This window comes from Galeopterus variegatus, unplaced genomic scaffold (assembly GCF_000696425.1).
Source record: "Galeopterus variegatus unplaced genomic scaffold, G_variegatus-3.0.2 Scaffold6377, whole genome shotgun sequence".
Taxonomy (NCBI): Eukaryota; Metazoa; Chordata; class Mammalia; order Dermoptera; family Cynocephalidae; genus Galeopterus; species Galeopterus variegatus.
Window position 1 is genome coordinate 31,014 of NW_007732488.1, and position 19,563 is coordinate 50,576.

At 43.6% G+C, this 19,563-nt stretch overlaps 1 protein-coding gene across 1 annotated transcript in view; it reads left to right on the forward strand.

Moving 5' to 3' along the window:
• LOC103606209 (aldehyde oxidase 3-like) overlaps window positions 1-19,563 on the forward strand; it is a gene marked incomplete at its 5' end in the record, with an annotated part of 54,049 nt that overhangs the window by 30,730 nt on the left and 3,756 nt on the right. Inside the window, 8 exon segments of the mRNA XM_008590803.1 lie at window positions 714-736; window positions 738-797; window positions 2,783-2,975; window positions 3,173-3,387; window positions 5,732-5,840; window positions 6,793-6,915; window positions 8,015-8,095; window positions 9,460-9,512. Coding sequence (XP_008589025.1) covers window positions 714-736; window positions 738-797; window positions 2,783-2,975; window positions 3,173-3,387; window positions 5,732-5,840; window positions 6,793-6,915; window positions 8,015-8,095; window positions 9,460-9,512 — 857 coding nt within the window.

Here is a 19,563-nt window from a genome sequence, read left to right on the forward strand (position 1 = left end):
ACTGCAACCCCATCTGCAGCTTCCTGATGTCCGAGTAGGCAGCCTGGACCCCAGCCCAGCCCACCCAGGAGCTGCCCCTCCTCTGATTTCTGAGGAAGGAAGGAGCAGAGAGTCATCCACTGCTCTGATGGAAGGCATGGCCAGAAACGTGGATGCAAGAGCAGGGCCAATTTCCACACCATAGGACAGCTGGCCAGTACGGAACGGCTGTGTCCCTGACGCTGCTCCTGCCAGCAAGCAGGAAGGGATGTGCTCGGCCAGCATTCAAGCTGTTTTACATGATGGGACCCAGTGTACGCACACACACACACACACACACACACACACACACACACACACACACGACAACGCTTACTATCGCTACATGTGATGCACTGATACTTCCTCTCCCTTCCCCTCCCCTTCTCTTCCCTTCTATTTATTCTTTTAAATATGTTTTAACAACCCTCCAGGTGACTTCGATGCACATTAAGGTTTGAGAACCACTGGTTAGTTTTGTCCTCATTGTCACACCTGGGGACAGTGAAGCACAGAAAGGTGGCTTGGGCTGCCCAAGGTCACTCAGCCAGTCAGTGGTAGAAGCAGAGTTTGCACCCAGCAGTCTGCGCCCCCAGCCCACACCCCCACCGGGAATGGGAGGGGCTCTCCCAACGCCCGGCCCGCAGTACTGGGGTGTCACACGCTCACAGAAGTAAATGTTGTCTACCTCTCAGACTGGCTTCATGAGCGATGGGAAAACAGGCGGCAGACTCTGAGTATCACATCAGTGGTGGCTGCACACCAGATGATTCTGAACTGGTATGTGACTTACAAAAACGTCTGGGGCTCTGGTTATTTGTGATGATAGATTGAAGGTAAGCTTGGTTTCTCAGCGTATAGGCTTAGAAGGTCTGTTGTGTCCAGCCACCCACGCCCACATTGCACGGAATGTAAATTGTGAGCAAGGATGACTCAGGGAGCTTCTAGATCTCCACCACCCTCTGTCTGTGAGACAGCAGGAGCTGCTGGCTCGCTCTGCAGGCCTGAGGCCCTGGGTTGAGGAGAACGCCCAACTCTCACTTTCCTTTGTGCACTCTAGTCGCAGTGTGTCCCTTTGATGAATGCCCAGGTTGTCCCCCAGAAAACTTCCACAGAGCGGAGCTCGATCCTCCCTTATTCTCTTCCTTCTCAACACCCTTCCTTTAGGCAAGGCCACTGGGGATCAGGGAAGGACACACCTGGCGTCTGGAAGGAGAGCAGAGGTTTGAGTCTGTCCCAGGCAAATCTCTCTCTGCTTATGCCAGGGAGAGCCTCTTACCTACACATTCCAGCATCCCCTGGCCTGCTCAGAGCCTGGGCCCCACCCCAGGCCCTTGTCCAGGCCCAGCTGCCCCTGCAGTGCCCTGTGCCCGAACCACACTGAGTCCCTCCCACAGCCCCTTTCACTCACCATCTAATCCCTTGACAATAGGTATGAGGACATCACCGGCCTATTTGGCTTTCCCCACAATGTTTCTGCCTATTCTAGAAGCTTCAGAACTCATCTTTTCTCTATACAGTCATCTCATCAGAGGGAAGCCTCGCCTGTTACCTTTGCTTCCTAATGAGCCCTAAGATCCAAATCCACAGCTCAAGACAGGAGGAATAAGTTCTAGAGTCTATGGCACTGAAGGGTAACTTACAGTTAACAATTTATTGTATATTTTCAAGTAGCTAGAAGAGAGGATTTTGAATGTTCCCAGCACAAAGAAATGATAAATGTTTGAAGTGATGGGTATGCTAATTACCCTGATTTAATCATTACACATTGTATACATGCATTGAACTATCACACTGTACCCCATAAATATGTACAATTATTATATGTACGTATTATTATGTACATATTAATATGTACATATTATTATAAATGTAAATATGTACAATTATTATGTATCAATTAAAAAATAAAAATATAAACAAATAATTATACACACTGAAAAGAAGAGGAAGAAACACACAGCCTATTCCACTTATGGATGGAATTTTCATAATCCACCATCTGTAGTTTTCATGACATGTAAAATTATTATTTTTAGTTCCCAAAACAAATGCATTCTGATTTAATTACAAATATGTGCTATACTGCCTTGGAGGAAGAGAAGCTGTCCTGAGATCCAGCAAAGAGTTGTTTGTCCTAACTCTACAAAACATTGGGAAGGACTGCGCCCATCCGGCAGGTCTCTTCTTTCCAGTCTTGTTTCCACCTGGAGTAAAATTTATGTGATTCGGAAGAGTCAGTCTGCCTTCAATACCGAAACACTTTGGTTGGGTTGTTATCAGAAACTTTGGGTTATACTTGAGCCTTCGTATTTTAAATATGCAGAAAAAAAAAATGGAAAAGATACCAGGAAATATTAAAGAAGTAGAATTCTCCAGCCTAAAGAAAAAAAATGTCTAAAGTTCATTATACTGATAATACTTTTTGGGTGTCAGGAAATTTTTTAAAAAGCTAATATTGCTTCCATTTCTAACATTAATTGGTTTAAATTGCAGAAATATCTTCTATCTATCCACATAAATATGGACATATATAAGTAAAATGCATATAATTTAAAATTAAGTAGATGGTCACTCAATTAAGCGGACAGGGCACTTGTGAGATTCCTCTCTGTGGTGGTGCTGAGACCCAAGCAGAGAAACACATCTCAGAAGGGCTGGCATTTCTCCTGCCCAGATAAGAAAGTTGATTAATGCCTGCTTACGATGGCACCAATCCAGATTTCATAATTTTAATCCACTTTTCACCTTGGTACACTTTTCATGTCATAGAATATGCTCTGCTTAAACTGGAAAATGCTTATAAGATTCCCAACCTGCGTGTCTGAGGCCAAGCCTGCAAGACCAATTTGCCATCAACTACAGCTTTCCAAGGGTTCGGTTTTCCCCAGGGAGCATTTGTGTCAGAGACCTGGATGATAGCTGTGGCAGCCAAATGCCACTTGCTACCAGAGAAGGTAACAGAAACTGATAATAATAAAAAAAAGATTTGTAAATACATAAAAGCAGTCTTTCAATGCTCAAAATCATATTGTCTCTTAAAAGCTTATTTCCAATGCATTCTTTCATACTGATTCTGTAACTTTCTACAGCTAATCTCAGAGACTCAATTTCTGTGGATCTTGTTGTGAAGTTTGGCATTTTCTTCCACCAGGTTAGAGAGTTTAACAAGTACAAAATGATTGATAAGACAATTCACAAGCAAGAATTTGATCCAAAGAATCTGATAAGATGCTGGGAGAAATGTATGGAAAATTCTTTCTACTACAGCAGGGAAAAAGCTGTAGAGGAATTTAACCAGCAGAGTCATTGGAAGAAAAGAGGAATTGTCATTATCCCCATGAAATTCTCAGTTGGATATCCAAAGACTTTTTTTTTTTTTTTGGTCCTTTTTGAGACCGGCTGCACCGCGCTCAGCCAGTGAGCGCTGTGAACGCACCGGTCATCCCTATATAGGATCCGAACCCGCGGCGGGAGCGCTGCTGCGCTCCCAGCGCCGCACTCTCCCGAGTGCGCCACGGGCTCGGCCCTCCAAAGACATTTTTTTATCAGGTAATTTTCAGAAATGCTTATTAGTCTGAAAAAAAAAATTTTTCCAAAAGCAAATTTTTAGAAACAAACCAAGCAACTCCAGAGGTTTGGGTACTGATTTGGCCGATTTGTTTCTTTTGCTCTAGCAGCGATGGTGCTGTTAGTTGAACAGTGACTGATAACAAAGAAGGTCTGCAAGGAAAACTGATATCAGAAACACCACAGTTCTAATTTATAGGTGATTTTGAGGACATTGTGAGTCACAATCCCATTTAACATCTGTTGTCCTGCCTTCATGTAACCCTTAAGCATTACTTCTGGAAGGCTTCTCTGATCTGCAATACCTACCCTCTACCACCCACTCCTGATTCTTAACTCATTACAGTCACACTATGTTGAAATTGTTGATTTCCCTTTAGGGCTTCTCACTCCAAGCTATAAGCTAAGCCCTTATCTTACCCATCTTTTTATTCCTCTGCCTGGCACAAGGCATAAATGTCTGGATAGAATGATGGGTGGATGGTGGATGGACAGATGGATAGAGAGATGGATGTTGGCTGGATACATGGATGGTGGATGGATGGTGGATGGTGGATGGATGGATGGTGGGTGGTAGATGGATGGATGGTGGATGGTGGATGGATGGATGGTGGGTGGTGGATGGATGGATGGTGGATGGTGGATGGATGGGTGAATGCGTTGTTGCATAAATGAGAAGGTGAAACAATTGTTGTAGGTATTGGGTCTTCCTTTGCAACTTCCTTGCTCTACAAGTCCTGGAAAAATAAACTCAGATTGTATATTTCCTTATATGAAGGCACAGTGGAATCACTGGAAAACAACAGAGAAGACACCAACATTTCTGACAGCTATTCATTGTTGTCGTCTGTAGATGTCCCAAAGAATACATTTTACATTAGCAGTACGGAAATAGCCAGAAGCTAATAGTGAATCAAATTTAAGCAAAGACAAAGCCAGAAGCTAATAGTGAATCTTTTAAAATTTAAGCAAAGTGCCATCAAATTTAAGCAAAGACAAATCCCTGAAAGTTAATGTTAGTGGGATTTTTATTTTATTTATTTTATTTTATTTTTATTTTTTAAAAAGATGACCGGTAAGGGGATCTTAACCCTTGACTTGGTGTTGTCAGCACCACACTCAGCCAGTGAGCAAACCGGCCATCCCTATATGGGATCCGAACCCAATTCTCTCTGTTCTGCCTCTGAGAGAAAATAACCTGAGATCACAGATTAATAAATTGTACCCACCTGGTAAAATCTGTATTTTAATGAGTGATTTGTAGAGGTGGTGACTTTTTACATAAAATCCTCAGCAGAGCCTTGGGCAACATACCATATTCAAGCATGGTAATATTTCTGCAGGGAAAGGTATGATGATTCACACTAAGTGACATTTTTTTAAAAGTCCATGAATCTCACCTTATTGGATGAGATTGGGTCACATTTCTCTACCAAATAGGTTTTTCAGAGTTTGGGGAGTACAGAATTACAGGTAAGGGATTGTGGACTGAAATTAGCTGTATTCCATTTTTCTTATAATAACAGTGTCTGTGAGCAATGAGATCACGGACAAATGAGTTTTGTTATTTAAACTTTGCTGTATTTTATTCTACAATTCTCTGCATACTTTTTGCTCCCCAGAATCGATAAAGAATAACATGCTCAAAAAGAATTAATTAGAACAGAGTGTCAATCCCCAAATGACAACTAAGGGTCAAGAGAGGCTGTAATCCAACAAAGAACAATGAGCTCTAAATTCCACTGGTTGTCAACAATTTGGGTCAATTTGTTATTGCTTTGCAGAGTAGGAGAATCTGAGTGAAGAGCCTCCTTGTTGAATTCAATCTTACACGAGGAGAGACTCAGAAAGGAGGACATGCCCAGCAGGCATTCAAAGTCTAACTAATTAATGCTGCTGAAAATGGTGAGAGGACCATGCAACAGATCGTGGCTAAATTCTAACAAATATATATACATCTAGGCTTTTCTTTACTTCACAGTTTTCATGGAATGGCACCTTTGCTATTCTCATTAGCACCTTTTGAGAAACATTAGTCCTGTACCAGTGGAACTGTGGCTTTATTTCAGTGGCTTTTGGTAATTCATTTGGGACTGCCTCACTGTCAGAGTCACATACAGGTGGCAGGAAGAGCAGATTTCTAATTTTATTTCCCTGTTGCTGCTGTGGTTCATATCTACACCAATGGGTCTGTATTGGTTGCTCATGGCGGAGTTGAATTGGGACAAGATATTAACACCAAAATGGTACAGGTGGGAGAGGTGGTTTCACTTTTACTATTGGCCAAAATTAGGCTTTACAAATTATTCCCAGGCTCTGTGTTCTATCACCTTTGGGCTTTGCGCTACAATGACCAAATGCCCACAGTGCCCCTAGGAGAGAGGTGGTTTCACTTTTACTATTGGCCAAAATTAGGCTTTACAAATTATTCCCAGGTCTGTGTTCTATCACCTTTGGGCTTTGCGCTACAATGACCAAATGCCCACAGTGCCCCTAGGAGCTCATTCTGGATTACCTGAAAATGAGCCAACTGGAACTTGGGAAGAGGCTTCACCTCCCTTCTCTAGTGGGAGGGGCTTCACCAAAACTCAGCTTCCCAAGGGACCAGTGGCTCCTGACCCTTGACTGGTGCAGCTATAAATTCTCACAACACTCCAAAGCTCAGGTACTGGGCAGCTGGCATTCCCAGACAACTCCTGTATATAATTAGCACCCGAATTTTGCACTTCCTGGTGCCAGAGAACCTGTTCATTCACCCACCACCAAGCCTGCTTTCTCATGGTCACTTTATAAATAGGGAACCTATGGTAGGGTTGGGGGTCCCTCTTTGAGAATGTGGACCCCTGCTGCATGTCTGGCAGGTATCACTGTGAGTGATGAAGGATGGAGCATCTGTGCTTTCTCTTTGCAAGATTCCCCTTTCCCCAGTAAAGCCTGCTTAAACCCCTACCATGTGGCTTTGGGGGACTTTTCCTGACTCCTGGCACTTGACAGGTTTGGGGTAAAGAGAAGCACTTCCCATTTTAAAGAGTTTTAAAACTCTTTACAAGTTTTGGTTTGTATATGTCTACCCAAACCATAGATTATGAAATCTTCTTATCACTTTTTAAAGCTGAAAAAAAAAAAGACATTCTAATAAGTTTAAATTGTTGTCCCAGTTTTACCCTGGACTGGCACATTCTGTCTGCTTGTTTTTCTGTGCAGGTAGCCAGCTGAGAGTTAAAGATACCAATGTCTTACATACACCTTGGTGAGATGAATTCCTTGACAGTGCCCAACACCATTGCCACCACGGCCTCCACTGGTGCAGATGTCAGTGAGAAAGCTGCGCAGTTGATGATTTTACTGACTCCCAACCTTCTTCTATATCTCCAAGCCCTTTTCCAGAGGAGCCCTCTTCTCTAGTCTAGAAAACTTCTCCCAATGCTTTTTCACAAGAGCACCAGAGAGGAGAGTAAAACACCATCTCCTAGTGTTTCTCTGTTGCACCCAGAATAGTGGGCACCAGAGTATTATTTAGCAGCATGAATTCTGTTTTCCCTCAATACATTTTAAGAACACCACTCCAAGACCCTACCTTCATGAAGGCAGGAAACGTTGCCTCTTTTCCTGAAGCATAATTTGAAGTATAGAATGTAATATGACCCAATCATTCCCAGCCTGGCCATGGGAACCCACAGAAGGAAGGGGATTTGGGGGGAGTTTTCAAAAGAGATTGTTATCTTGAGCTCTGTATTCAAGAACAAGGAGGTTATCTCTTTGAAGGCTTCAAATGTAAACAGGTACCTTGCCATTTCACTTTCTATACCCAAGCAAAACATAGTTATAAGAAGCCCCTACATGAAAGACCTCCTTACTTGAGGACAAAGATCTCCCCAGACTGCCCTCTCAGCAGGACAGAGAGCAGAAGTCTTGTTGAGCCGAAGATCCTGGTGTCTGGAAGAGGGCAAGTATGATGTTCCATTTTGGAAGGGACAGATGGAGATCTCCCTGGTTTGGTCAGCTGAACGTGAATACCAATGCCAAGAGTACTTGCTCTAAGCTGGTAACTCTGGAACAATTCAGGTTCCAAGCACTTCCTCCACAGAACTTTAGTGAGCGCTGCTAGAGTAAAGTAACTGAGATAATAGCCAGTGCTGTAGTTACCTAATCTTGGTTAATGTCTCAAACAACACTTCAAGGTAGGTGTTGGTTAGGGTGACCGTACTATCCTAACCAAGAGACTTTGGAGAGCAAAGGGAGACATTGATCCTAACACAAAGACAAGTGTAAATGGGGGTTGTCCTGGGCAAAGTGGGGTGTGTGGTCACCTAGTGCTCGTATCTGCAGGTCACAGACAAGATGCCCAAGGCCTGAAGAGCGTAACACAGGTACATTTGGAAGTCCTCACTATTTAATTTCCTGTCACTCTTCTGTCCTTTTCCAGTTGCAGAATGCCTACCAGACTCTCATGAAATGTCTTGAACCCATCATCAGCCAGAATCCTAATGGCACCTGGGAGGACTGGGTGAGTACCAGGTGTGCTGAAGCCTGCAGAACTCCTGTGGGGCACTTGGAAGCACCTGTTCCGTGGTGTGCCGCGTCCCACACAGCTTCCTGAGGGCAGTGCTTCCCCATGGTCGGTGAGCAGACAGATCTCCTGGGCATCTTGCAGATTCTCATTCCACAGGTCTTGGGTGGAGCCTCAGAGTCTGCATTTCCATCAAGCTCCCAGGTAACATCTGTGCTGCTGGACCATGGTTTAAGTAGCAAAAACATGAGGAACAGATATAAATCAATAATTCATCTTGCAACTAGATCTATTGAACAGAAATCTCTGGTTTATCTGGATATTTATTCTCATGTGGAAAAGTAGCTCAGCGGTGTTAAATGCTGTTGTTATTTAAATGCAACTTAGCATGTGTCATAATTCATCTTGCAACTAGATCTATTGAACAGAAATCTCTGGTTTATCTGGATATTTATTCTCACGTGGAAAAGTAGCTCAGCGGTGTTAAATGCTGTTGTTATTTAAATGCAACTTAGCATGTGTCTGGTTATTAGCTAATGAAGGTAGAGCATACACCATGTAGTTCACTTTTAGAAAATTAGAGGGGAAAAAGCAGTACATTTAAAGGGAATTCTTGCAGGAGAAGCTATTTGGTTGGATCAAGTTTTGAAAAATACCTTCAGTTAAGGCTACGAATGCTTGCTGTTTTCCACACACGCATTTCAAACATTCATGGAGTAATTATTCCCTGGGTGGTTGCTCTTTTTTCAGAATAAAGGTTTCATCTTAGAACATGATGCAGATTTTTTAAAATTGAGGGAGGAGAGGTTCTGCAGAAGCCTGAGAGTGCTTAACTAGTATTGTTGGGGAGTGACTTTGAAGTTTCGTGGGAAACCCTCAAGGAATAGTGACGGGTGAATTACGCTGGCAGCCACTTGAGTGACCTACCAAAGCTACCTCGTTTTTCACTTGGTTCCTTTGAAACTTAAAAATACGTGTACCTATTTCAACCATGGCTGTAGCTCCACTCTAGGCCCAAATTCCAATGTACAGGGATGGAAAGATGGAAATCCTTGGTCAGATTTTGCTTGAGGACCCTGCATTTAAATTTCCACCTTAGATGTTTACCTTCACTTTTCTGCTTGTTCTTTAAACAGATCCACCAAAACAGTGACTTCGTCTCCCGGGGGAAGTCAGACAAGCCATTCGCACTTCTTGAGCATGTGTCGGAACCCACCTGGCCACTATGTTTGCTGTTCTTCCAGCAAAATAATATTCCCAATACTAAGGAAAAGTATGACAGCCAGAAAATTATTATTTGCCCATGCTTTGCCTTTATCTAGTTGTATATAAAGTCCTTTGAAAATATTCCTCTTCTGCAGGTTAATCAAGCTTTTACTCAAAGCATTAGTCTCTCTGCTCCTGGATATTTTAGGTAAGGGGTATCTAATACTGTCCTAAAATTATTCTCTTTTATAATAGAAAAGAAGGTTTGAAAGGTGTGTTCAGTTGTTCATATGTTTCATATGGAGACGATTATGTATTTTATTACATTTCCATTGAAAGGTTGTCATTGGGGAGAAATGCTATGATATGACAGAAAGGTAGACAATTTTGAGATGAGTCCCATAATTTCCTACACATAATGCCTTATTACACATAAATCAGCCACAGGCTTACAAGCTTGATATTAATGGTCCTGGCACAATGTGGACAGCTCAGGATAGATGGATTTTTGCAAAGCTTTTAGTGTCATCCAGCATGGAGTTAGCGCTTACGCCTTTCAGTCTCAGTATTTAATACAATGCAGCATTTGGTGCTTTCTCATATTTCTTGCTCTCCAGAAGTCTTGCCCTATGTTCTGCCTCTTATGGCCCTCTTCTCCTGTCAAATGCGGATTTGGTTATAGAAGCTGTGAGTCAAGCCAGAGATGACCAAAAGAGCCCCACAAATAGCATGGGGAGTCAAGCAAGGTACCACATCAGACATGGGAGTTGTCCAAACAGACAGGGAGATCCCACTGGAAGCAACAAAACTAACCCCACTCTTACCATATGAGCATACACGGGCACAACTCCTGGGGTTATTAGGAGGATAGTGTGGTTCCTGGTGATGTCTGTAAAGACAGCTCACATCTGGAGGTAGGCTGGATCTTGCTTGAATGGGGAGGCCATTCCAGCGTCGATCACCCAGAGAAAGGGGGTAAACTTAGGAAACCAGAATCTCACACGTCAAGACCATGGAAGGCACAGGCAGTCCTGGTTGGTGGATAGAAATGATGGTAACCATCATGAGGAGGTGGACCAGGAGCTAGGAAGAAAGGGATCCATGTATTGGTCCAACAATGGCTGAGAAGTAAGCTGGGTTCTAAACATGGTCAATGAAATTATCTTCTTTTGTTCTCCTTTCATTACCTCCTGTCATTTATCCAAGTCTTATATGAATATTCTAACTTTTTTTTAGTTAGGCTGTGGAAAATCAACCCAAGAGCCCTCTGTCCAGTGTAAGAAAAAAAAGGGGAAACTGTGCCCCCTGGGGCCAGTGTGGCAATGGTAGGATTAGACATAGACCCCAAAGGGAAGATGAGTTTTGGGCAAAAGGCAAGGCCATATGATCCGTCCAGAGCCAACCCTGGAGTTCTAAGCTTTATCTTTACTAAGAAAGGTGAAATTTCCTTATAGCAATAGGCAAAAATGGAAATCTAGTCTGGCAAACGGGTGTACTGATAGAATTCCACAGGATACAAGCAGCCTACAGATGTAGAGGTCAGGCCAACAGCAACAGAGACAAAGGACTCTGAACTTGGAAAGCTATGGCGGATGGTTGAGGGATGGACAGTGAAGGAGAAAGGGAGAAAGACTCATGCAACGGTGGCTCATGGCTGGACTTGGGACCCAACCATGGTGGGGCTCAGGCTGAAGGGTTAGGGCAAGAGCCTTATTGCTAGAACTGACACCACGTTACTGCAAATGTTCTCGTTAAAGTAGCAAAACATTTTCTGTTAAACTGTTTCTTACATGTGATCTTCAATTAAACATACTTTAAACTTCGTAGTATAACCACAGGATCACAAATGAATTTCATTTCTGTTACTGCAAATGTTCTCGTTAAAGTAGCAAAACATTTTCTGTTAAACTGTTTCTTACATGTGATCTGCAATTAAACATACTTTAAACTTCGTAGTATAACCACAGGATCACAAATGAATTTCATTTCTGATTGGTTGGGGTAAGGATTGTCTGAGGGCTCTCTTGAGAAGCATTTTGGACCATGTCTGAGCTCAGCTAGAAAGAGTGATGAGATAAACTAGTGATGATTGCTGTGGGACTAGTGTGTGTCGAGGGATGGGACGACGGGACAGCCTGGGGTCAGGTGCTTTACATATATTATCTCATTTACTCTTCCTCAAACTCTTCAAGCGGAGGATTCTCAGCCCTTCTTATAAATGAGGAAACAGACTCAGACAGGTTAGGTAGTTTGCCCAAGCTTTGCTGGCAGGAGGCAGAGTCTGAACTCAAGGTTATCCCATGCAAGCGTCTTCGCTTTTTTCATTTCACCGCCCTCCTAACAGCTTTCAAAAGAGTGGTGGTACCAAGAAAAGCAGCAGAACTTGATCATCTTCTGGTTAACCTTTTTTTCTCTCTTTTTTTTTTTACTCAAAGGCCATGCCCCCATTACACTGTGTAGCCTTTCTTTCCATAGTCTGCAGAAGCTAATAATCTTTTAGCAAAATACAGAAGTAATAACAGTAGCTAACATTTATTGGGTTCTTTTAATATACCAGACATTATTCTAACTGTCCCTAATTAAGTCTCAACAACCTATGAGAAGGCATTTAATTTTCCCATTTTAGAAGCAAGTAAACTAAGTCTCAGAGCATTTAAGTAACTTGCCCGAGGTTGCACAGCTAATGAAGAGCAGAGCTGGGCTCTGGGTCAGGAATGATGAAGGTGATCATCATTGCACTAAACTAGTATAAGAGTTAGTTTATATTTTAAACTAGCATAAATTCTCCCATACTTAGCATGGTTTCAAACTAGTTTAATTCTGTAAGCCTTGCCCAGGTATCAAATCAAATAACCAAAATACTTTATATCAGGATTTTGTTACTGTAGTTCTTAATAGAAATACCTCCACAAAGCTATAATTCCGTAGTCTTCTCCTAATTTTTACTGAGGGTGATATAAATAGCTATATGAAAAAAAGAGTCCCTACATTTTTGTAAAATGCTATTAAAGATATAGCTCATTTGTTTTACAATGTCCATTTAAATTACTGCATTGTCAATCACGTTTAGAGATCAAAGCTATGAAAAACTTGTTTTCTCTGCTATGCTTCTTTTTATTGTATAATAAGCTCTCAGAAACCTTATTTCTTTGCCTTGGCAACCAGGAAGCTCAAAGTTAATTTTTATGCTTAATTTAGTTTTTATTATATGTAGATCCCTATTCTTTTACTATTCATTTCATCTCATTTCCTGGCTCTCATCTTTTACTCATATTTGAATGGTATCATTATTGTATTTGTGTCTACCATGAACCCTTTTTGCAGATAGACTCACCTAAGATTTGTTTAGGAAATAAATAAGTGAAATTAAATTAAATACCTCTAACATGAATCTCCCATGGGTTAAGTCTCTCAGCAGATGAAAAAGACCCTCCTCAGAACAACCCATGTCATATCTGAAGGCTATTATTTAGCTCGTTCTTGTCTCCTCTTCTCAAGAATAGTTGATCACAAAAATTTTAATTAATTTTTAGATTTTGAAACAATCAAAAATTTACAGAAAAGTTGCAAGTACAATACAAAGAATTCTATTTTCTCTGAATCATTTGAGAGTAAATTGCTGACCTGATGTCAGGGCAGCTTTAGCCCACAGAGCATCTTTGGGCACATTAGAGAAAGGCTCCCTTCCTCCAGCTGGACATGCCCCTCACAGGTCAGGGCCTGGAGAGCAGAGTGTGGGCTAGATGTCACCCCTGGCCAGACAGCCCCTGTGCAGGAGTCAACTGCACAGCCAGGTGGAGCAGTGCCAGACAGTGCATGAGATGGTGCCTTCTACATAAGACAGAATGAATGGGCATCCCCTTGACACAGTTGTGCAGGGCCCACATCCTGGGATGTTTGCATTTTTCCCCAGGGGACATCTAATCCAGAGACTCTCAGTGGCAGGCACCACCCCCAGGAGGACACATCAGAAGCTCCTGGAAAGGGCATAAGTACCTTGAAAAAGCTTCGATTCATTATAGTACTCTAAGTTTATAATTTGGGAAAAGCTTTTTAAAGCCTGTAATTTTTTTAAATTCCAAGTACAGAGGATAAACCCTTGGCATGGGCCCGACTAGGAGTGTCAGCCAAAAAGCAAATTCTCCTCATCCTTTAAAAGCCCCTTTTGTGCTGTGGGTAATACCTGAAACTCTGGCCTGCTTTGCCAGCCCTGCCCACACGGTCCCTTCGGGCATGTGGATGCTGGCCTCAGCCAGTCTCTCACCATTTGGCAAGCTTTGCAGGCTTCTGAATTGCTGCCTGGGCCTACCCTCCTCCAGAGCCCCTCCGGGACCCAGACAGTTTCCTACACAAACAGAAGCCAAGTTCTGCAGCAGAGCTCAGAGCTGCTCTGGAACTGGTCGTGAGAGACAGGTAAAAAGGCCATCTTCTTAAAAAAAGAATCAGCCCAGATATGCCACGATTTGGAAGAGGCAAGAAGCTGTTGGCCAGAATGGATGCATGTTCAATCAATGGTGGATTCATTCAGCAAACACTAGTTGAGCCCCACTTGAGTCAGACACTGGGCCAGGCCTGAGGGTACAGCATGAACATCATGGATGTCCTACCCTGCGCTTCCCCAGATGCCTACTTGCTGGATGCCCCAGGGATGGAAGGGAGGGGGACCCCTTCAGATGCTTCCCTAAATCAGCTCAGGCAAGTGGTCGATGTGCCCACCCCCTCCCCAACCACCCATGGGCTGGATATCCTAGGGTATGTTTCTTAAAAATACTCTTTTTATTTTGTCTCCTTGACCCCCAGGGCCTAGGTGAGTCAGGAATGTTTCTGGGGTCTTCTGTGTTCTTCACCGTAACTGACGCTGTGGCCGCAGCTCGCAGGGAGAGGGGCCTGGCCTGACCTTGATGATGAACAGCCCAGCCACGCCAGAGCTGATTCGGATGGCCTGTGCGGATCAGTTCACAGACCTGGTATGGGCCCTCCACCTTCTGTGAATTCTCTGCAACCCCTCCAGTGCTTCTCAATGCACATGGAGGCAGGGGTCATATGGTAATTTAAATGTAAATTCACAATTCCAAAAAGTAGAAGGTTTTCATTTGGAAAATGAAAGTTCCCTATTTTGAATTTTTTAAAAGTAAGCTGTAGGATTTTTATATTTATCAAAACAGAAAATGGATTTTAAAGGGTTAAGAAAATTGTCCTTCCCATCTGGGCCCTGAAAGGGTTGCTATTAAGGTCTAACTATTAAGTCTCTCAGCTATGAAGCAACATTCGGCCACAGTCAGCCTCCTCCATTTACCCCAGGTGTGCTGCACAATATTATTTCCAAAGAGGGCACGACCTGGAAAAGGTTAGGAAGGCCTGCCTGTGGCTCCAGACCCACACGGTCCAATACCATAGCCATGTGTCAATGTAGCTACTGAGCCCTTGAAATGAGCCCAGGCCAAATAGAGAGGTGCCGTAAGTGCAGAATACACACTGCATTTTGGAGACCTTTTACCAAAAAAGAATGTAAAACTCTTCATTAATAACTTTACACTAAGATGTTGAACTGATAATATTTCGGATATATTAAGTATAACTTATTAAAATTAACCTTACATATTTTTTTAATGTGGCTGCTAGAAAATTTTGAATGTTATGTGTGGCTTCCATCTGTGGCTTCCATTCATCGACTTTCTATTGGACAGCACTACTGTGGACAATCCTTATTGCATCTTGACCTGAGAAAAAGCAGACAAGACTTGGAGGCACTGGCAGTTGGAAGAGATTTAGTGGCTGTGAGGAGCTGGGGAAGGAATTTAAAGCTTTTAATTGCTTAAAAGTAAACTTTCACAAGGTCCAGAATTAAAAAGTTCATACCAAGAAAGAGAAAGGAGAGGAGGAAGAGATGACGAACAGGCAGAATAATAGGACCTGGAAAGGAAAAGGACCTCTAACCCTTATTAATCCCTCAAATCTCCCCTCCTCCCTGAACCCTCCCCATTGACCCCAGCCTGACTGACCAGCCCACATCTGCACTGCTATGTTGTATTTGTCTTCTGGACAACCCCTTTTAGTTTGATTCAGTTCAACAAGTATGTTCCATGTGCCAACTATGTGCAAGGCATTGTGCTGGGCCGAAGGAGAACCACAGTAAATGACTCAAATCCCTGCCCCAAGGAGTCCAGAGTCTAACAGAGAGACAGACGTGTAACAGGCACTTACTATACAAACCACCCAATGCTGGGGACTGCATGCTGAGGCAGCACAAAGAACCAGAGCTGTTTACTCATTCAAAGTTGAAAGTAAGGCAAATCATAACTAAAGCCAAAATGTTTCATTATTTTAGTTATTATTTTAGTTATACTAAATTTCCATTTATATTGTCAGAGCTAGGGCTCAGATCCTCCAAACCCACTGTACAGAGTGGGTCCCCAGACCCCTCACATGCAGGTCCATGCTAGGTAATTGGGAAAGATTCCAGGAGCTGTCGGCAGATGACATGATCTCAGTCTTCAGCTTCCTCAGCAGCAGCAGCTTACAGGTCCGGTAGCTTACAGGTCTTGCAGTGGCAGTGGCAGTGGCAGTGGCCTTGCAGAGCATCCCGGAGAAACTAGCAGCAGCTGCCTCCAGTAGCAGTAGTGGCCTCCCCATGCCCGCCCCCACATAGGGGCATCCCGGGGCTGGGAGGCGCTGTGGCTCAGAGCCACTCATCCTTATACTTAAGTCCATAACACAGGACACCTGGGTGCACATGTGCACTTACACTAGACAATAACCAAGAACACCTGAGTGCATATGCCTGTTTAAATCAAATGCTTGGCAAGATTCTCAACATCTGAGGGGCCCTGACCATTTTTCCTATATTTTCCCAACAAAAGTGTTTCCTAATTCTCTGTCTCCAACTGGGATGCAAGCTTCTTTAGAGCAGGTAGCGTGTTATATTTCTTCTGCCTCCATCATTGAGCTTCAACAGTCATAAAATGCTGACCAATTGGACAAGTTGGAGTGATGTTGTAGCTTTAAAATCAGTTGGCTGGGTTGGAATCCCAGCTCTGCCACTTACTACCTGTAAGTGTGACTGTCGGGCTTGGGCTTACAGACCCTTCAACCCCTTTGGGCAGACTGGGTCCCAGACCCATCACACACAGGTCGCGAGCTAGGTAATTGGGAAAGATCCCAGGAGCTGTGGACAAGTTCAATCCAATGTGAGCTCAGCCTTCAGCTTCCTCAGCAGCAGCTTACAGCAGCCTCCAGCAGCAGCAGCGGTGGCCTCCTGGGGACTCCCGGGCGCCCTGGCAGCAACAGCTCGCAGTAACAGCCTCCAGCAGCAGTGTCAGCCTCCCCATGGTCCCCTCGAGGGTGTCCCAGGGGACGGGGGCACTGTGGATCAGAGACGTTTGTCCTTTATACTCAAGTCCAACAACCCAGACACACCTGGGTGCACATGTGCATCTACATCAGATGGTAAGCAAGGAACACCTGGGTGCATGTGCATGGTTATATTTACATCAAATGCTTGGCAAGATTCTGAACATCTCAGGGATCCTGACCTTAATCCATTTCATTTTCCCTACAGTGACCTTGGGCAGGTTTTTGACCTATCTGTGCTTCAGCTTCCACATCAGTAAAATAGAGAAAATACCTTTGTAGTGTCCATGTATTAAATGAGCTCAGTTCGAAAAATGTTTAACACGGTGCCAGTGCATATGAACAGCTAAATAAATGTTAGCAATAGTTCTTATAATAACAATTATTATTCCCCAACCAGTCCTCTGTTTCTACACTCGTGTTTTCTGATGTTCTTAGCCTGCAACGGCACAATGAGAAATGGGCAAAGGAAGACTTTTGACTGAGTTGCAGTGGCAAAGGAGACAGGTGTCTGGGATTTGGCAGGAATTATTACCACCCCATTATTACGATTTAGTGTCAGCTGAAATTTCCCTAAGCCACCCGACCTGTGCAAACTTGACAAGATTAAATAATAATACACATACATTCTGAAATGCATGCGAAAAGACAGTACGGTTCTGGGAGCATAAGGTATGTGGCAACCAATCAATAATTGTATTAAAGTGTTTTTTGTGGTTTAAACTGTTAGGCTCATTCCTCTTCCAGAGCTAATGCAAAAGAGAGCAGAGAGTAGGCTGAGATGCATAATCGTTTATATATTTATAACAAAAATTTTTATGGCTCACCTAAAAAGTTGTGGCCAGTCACTTGAGGAATGGCAAAAAGAAGTCAGACAGGAATCCCACCTGGTGGAATTTATACATTAGTTGAATTATATATGGTGTTATAATGAAAGCAACATAAGGAGAAGGTGTTGTTCCAATGTAGGGAAAATACTGGAAAATGGTCAGGGCCCCTCAGATGTTCAGAATCTTGCCAAGTATTTGATGTAAATATGCACGTGCACCCAGGTGTTCCGTGGTTATTGTCTAATGTAATTGCGCATGTGCACCCCGGTGTCCTGGGTTATGGTCTTAAGTATAAAGGACGAGTGGCTCTGATCCACAGGGCCCCCCACATCCCATGATGCTCCCAGGGGGCCATAGGGAGGCTGCTACTGCTGCTGGAGGCTGTGGCTACCGGTGCCCTCGGGATGCCCCGAGAGGCCACCACTGCTGCTGCTTCTGCTGCTACTGCTGAGGACTGAGCTCGTGTCATCTGCTAATGGCTCCCGGGACCTTTCCCAATTACCTGGTGTGGACCTGCATGTGAGGGGTCTGGTGACCCAGCCTGGCATGTGAGGAGTCTGTGACCCAGTCTGTACAGTGGGTTTGAAGGGTCTGAGCCCTAGCCCTGACAATACAAATGGAAACAGTATAACTAAAATAATGAAACGTTTTGGCTTTAGTTATGAAATGCCTAGCCATACAATTGATGTAGTCACTTAGCTCTACAATTGGCTACGTCAGCAGGATTCCGACAATGGCCCTAACCCGACAGTCAGACACAGCCCAAATACAGTCCTACAGAAGGTGACAAGGAGATGACATCCAACTAATGAGTAAGATGTAGACAAGTGGACGTAAAGGGAAAGGATTCCAGGTGGAGGAAAATGCAGAAGCAAAGGTATGGGGGTCAGAACACTATCAGGTATATCTCAGGACACAGATAATTTGGTTTGGCTGGAGGGTAAACTATGAAGGAGAAAATCTGTAGATAAAATTGGAAAACTAGGCTGGAGGAAGGGAAGGGAAAGGAAAGAGGAAGAACAGGAACAGAAAGCAGATCATAAACAGTCTTAAATGTTAAATCCTTCAAGCTTTATTCTGCCAATCTGTCAGAACTTCAAAGGTAATTTGATCATGGAAATGACATAATCAGGACGATTAAGCTGGCAGATTACATAACAGAAATTATCATGGGAGAGAACAGTTGGCAAGCTACTGTAACAGTCAAGAGGTGACAAAAGCTGGAGGGAGAACATGCTGGTGGTAATGGAGGGGACAGACAGACTCAAGTGACTGCCATCTGATTGGATGGGGTGGGCAGGAGAGAAGGAGCCAAAGATAAGTCTGAGGTTGTGCTCAGGTGAGTGGGAGGACAGCAGTGCCTTTAACAGAGATAAAATAATACACATACATTCTGAAATGCATGCGAAAAGACAGTACGGTTCTGGGAGCATAAGGTATGTGGCAACCAATCAATAATTGTATTAAAGTGTTTTTTGTGGTTTAAACTGTTAGGCTCATTCCTCTTCCAGAGCTAATGCAAAAGAGAGCAGAGAGTAGGCTGAGATGCATAATCGTTTATATATTTATAACAAAAATTTTTATGGCTCACCTAAAAAGTTGTGGCCAGTCACTTGAGGAATGGCAAAAAGAAGTCAGACAGGAATCCCACCTGGTGGAATTTATACATTAGTTGAATTATATATGGTGTTATAATGAAAGCAACATAAGGAGAAGGTGTTGTTCCAATGTAGGGAAAATACTGGAAAATGGTCAGGGCCCCTCAGATGTTCAGAATCTTGCCAAGTATTTGATGTAAATATGCACGTGCACCCAGGTGTTCCGTGGTTATTGTCTAATGTAATTGCGCATGTGCACCCCGGTGTCCTGGGTTATGGTCTTAAGTATAAAGGACGAGTGGCTCTGATCCACAGGGCCCCCCACCTCCCATGATGCTCCCAGGGGGCCATAGGGAGGCTGCTACTGCTGCTGGAGGCTGTGGCTACCGGTGCCCTCGGGATGCCCCGAGAGGCCACCACTGCTGCTGCTTCTGCTGCTACTGCTGAGGACTGAGCTCGTGTCATCTGCTAATGGCTCCCC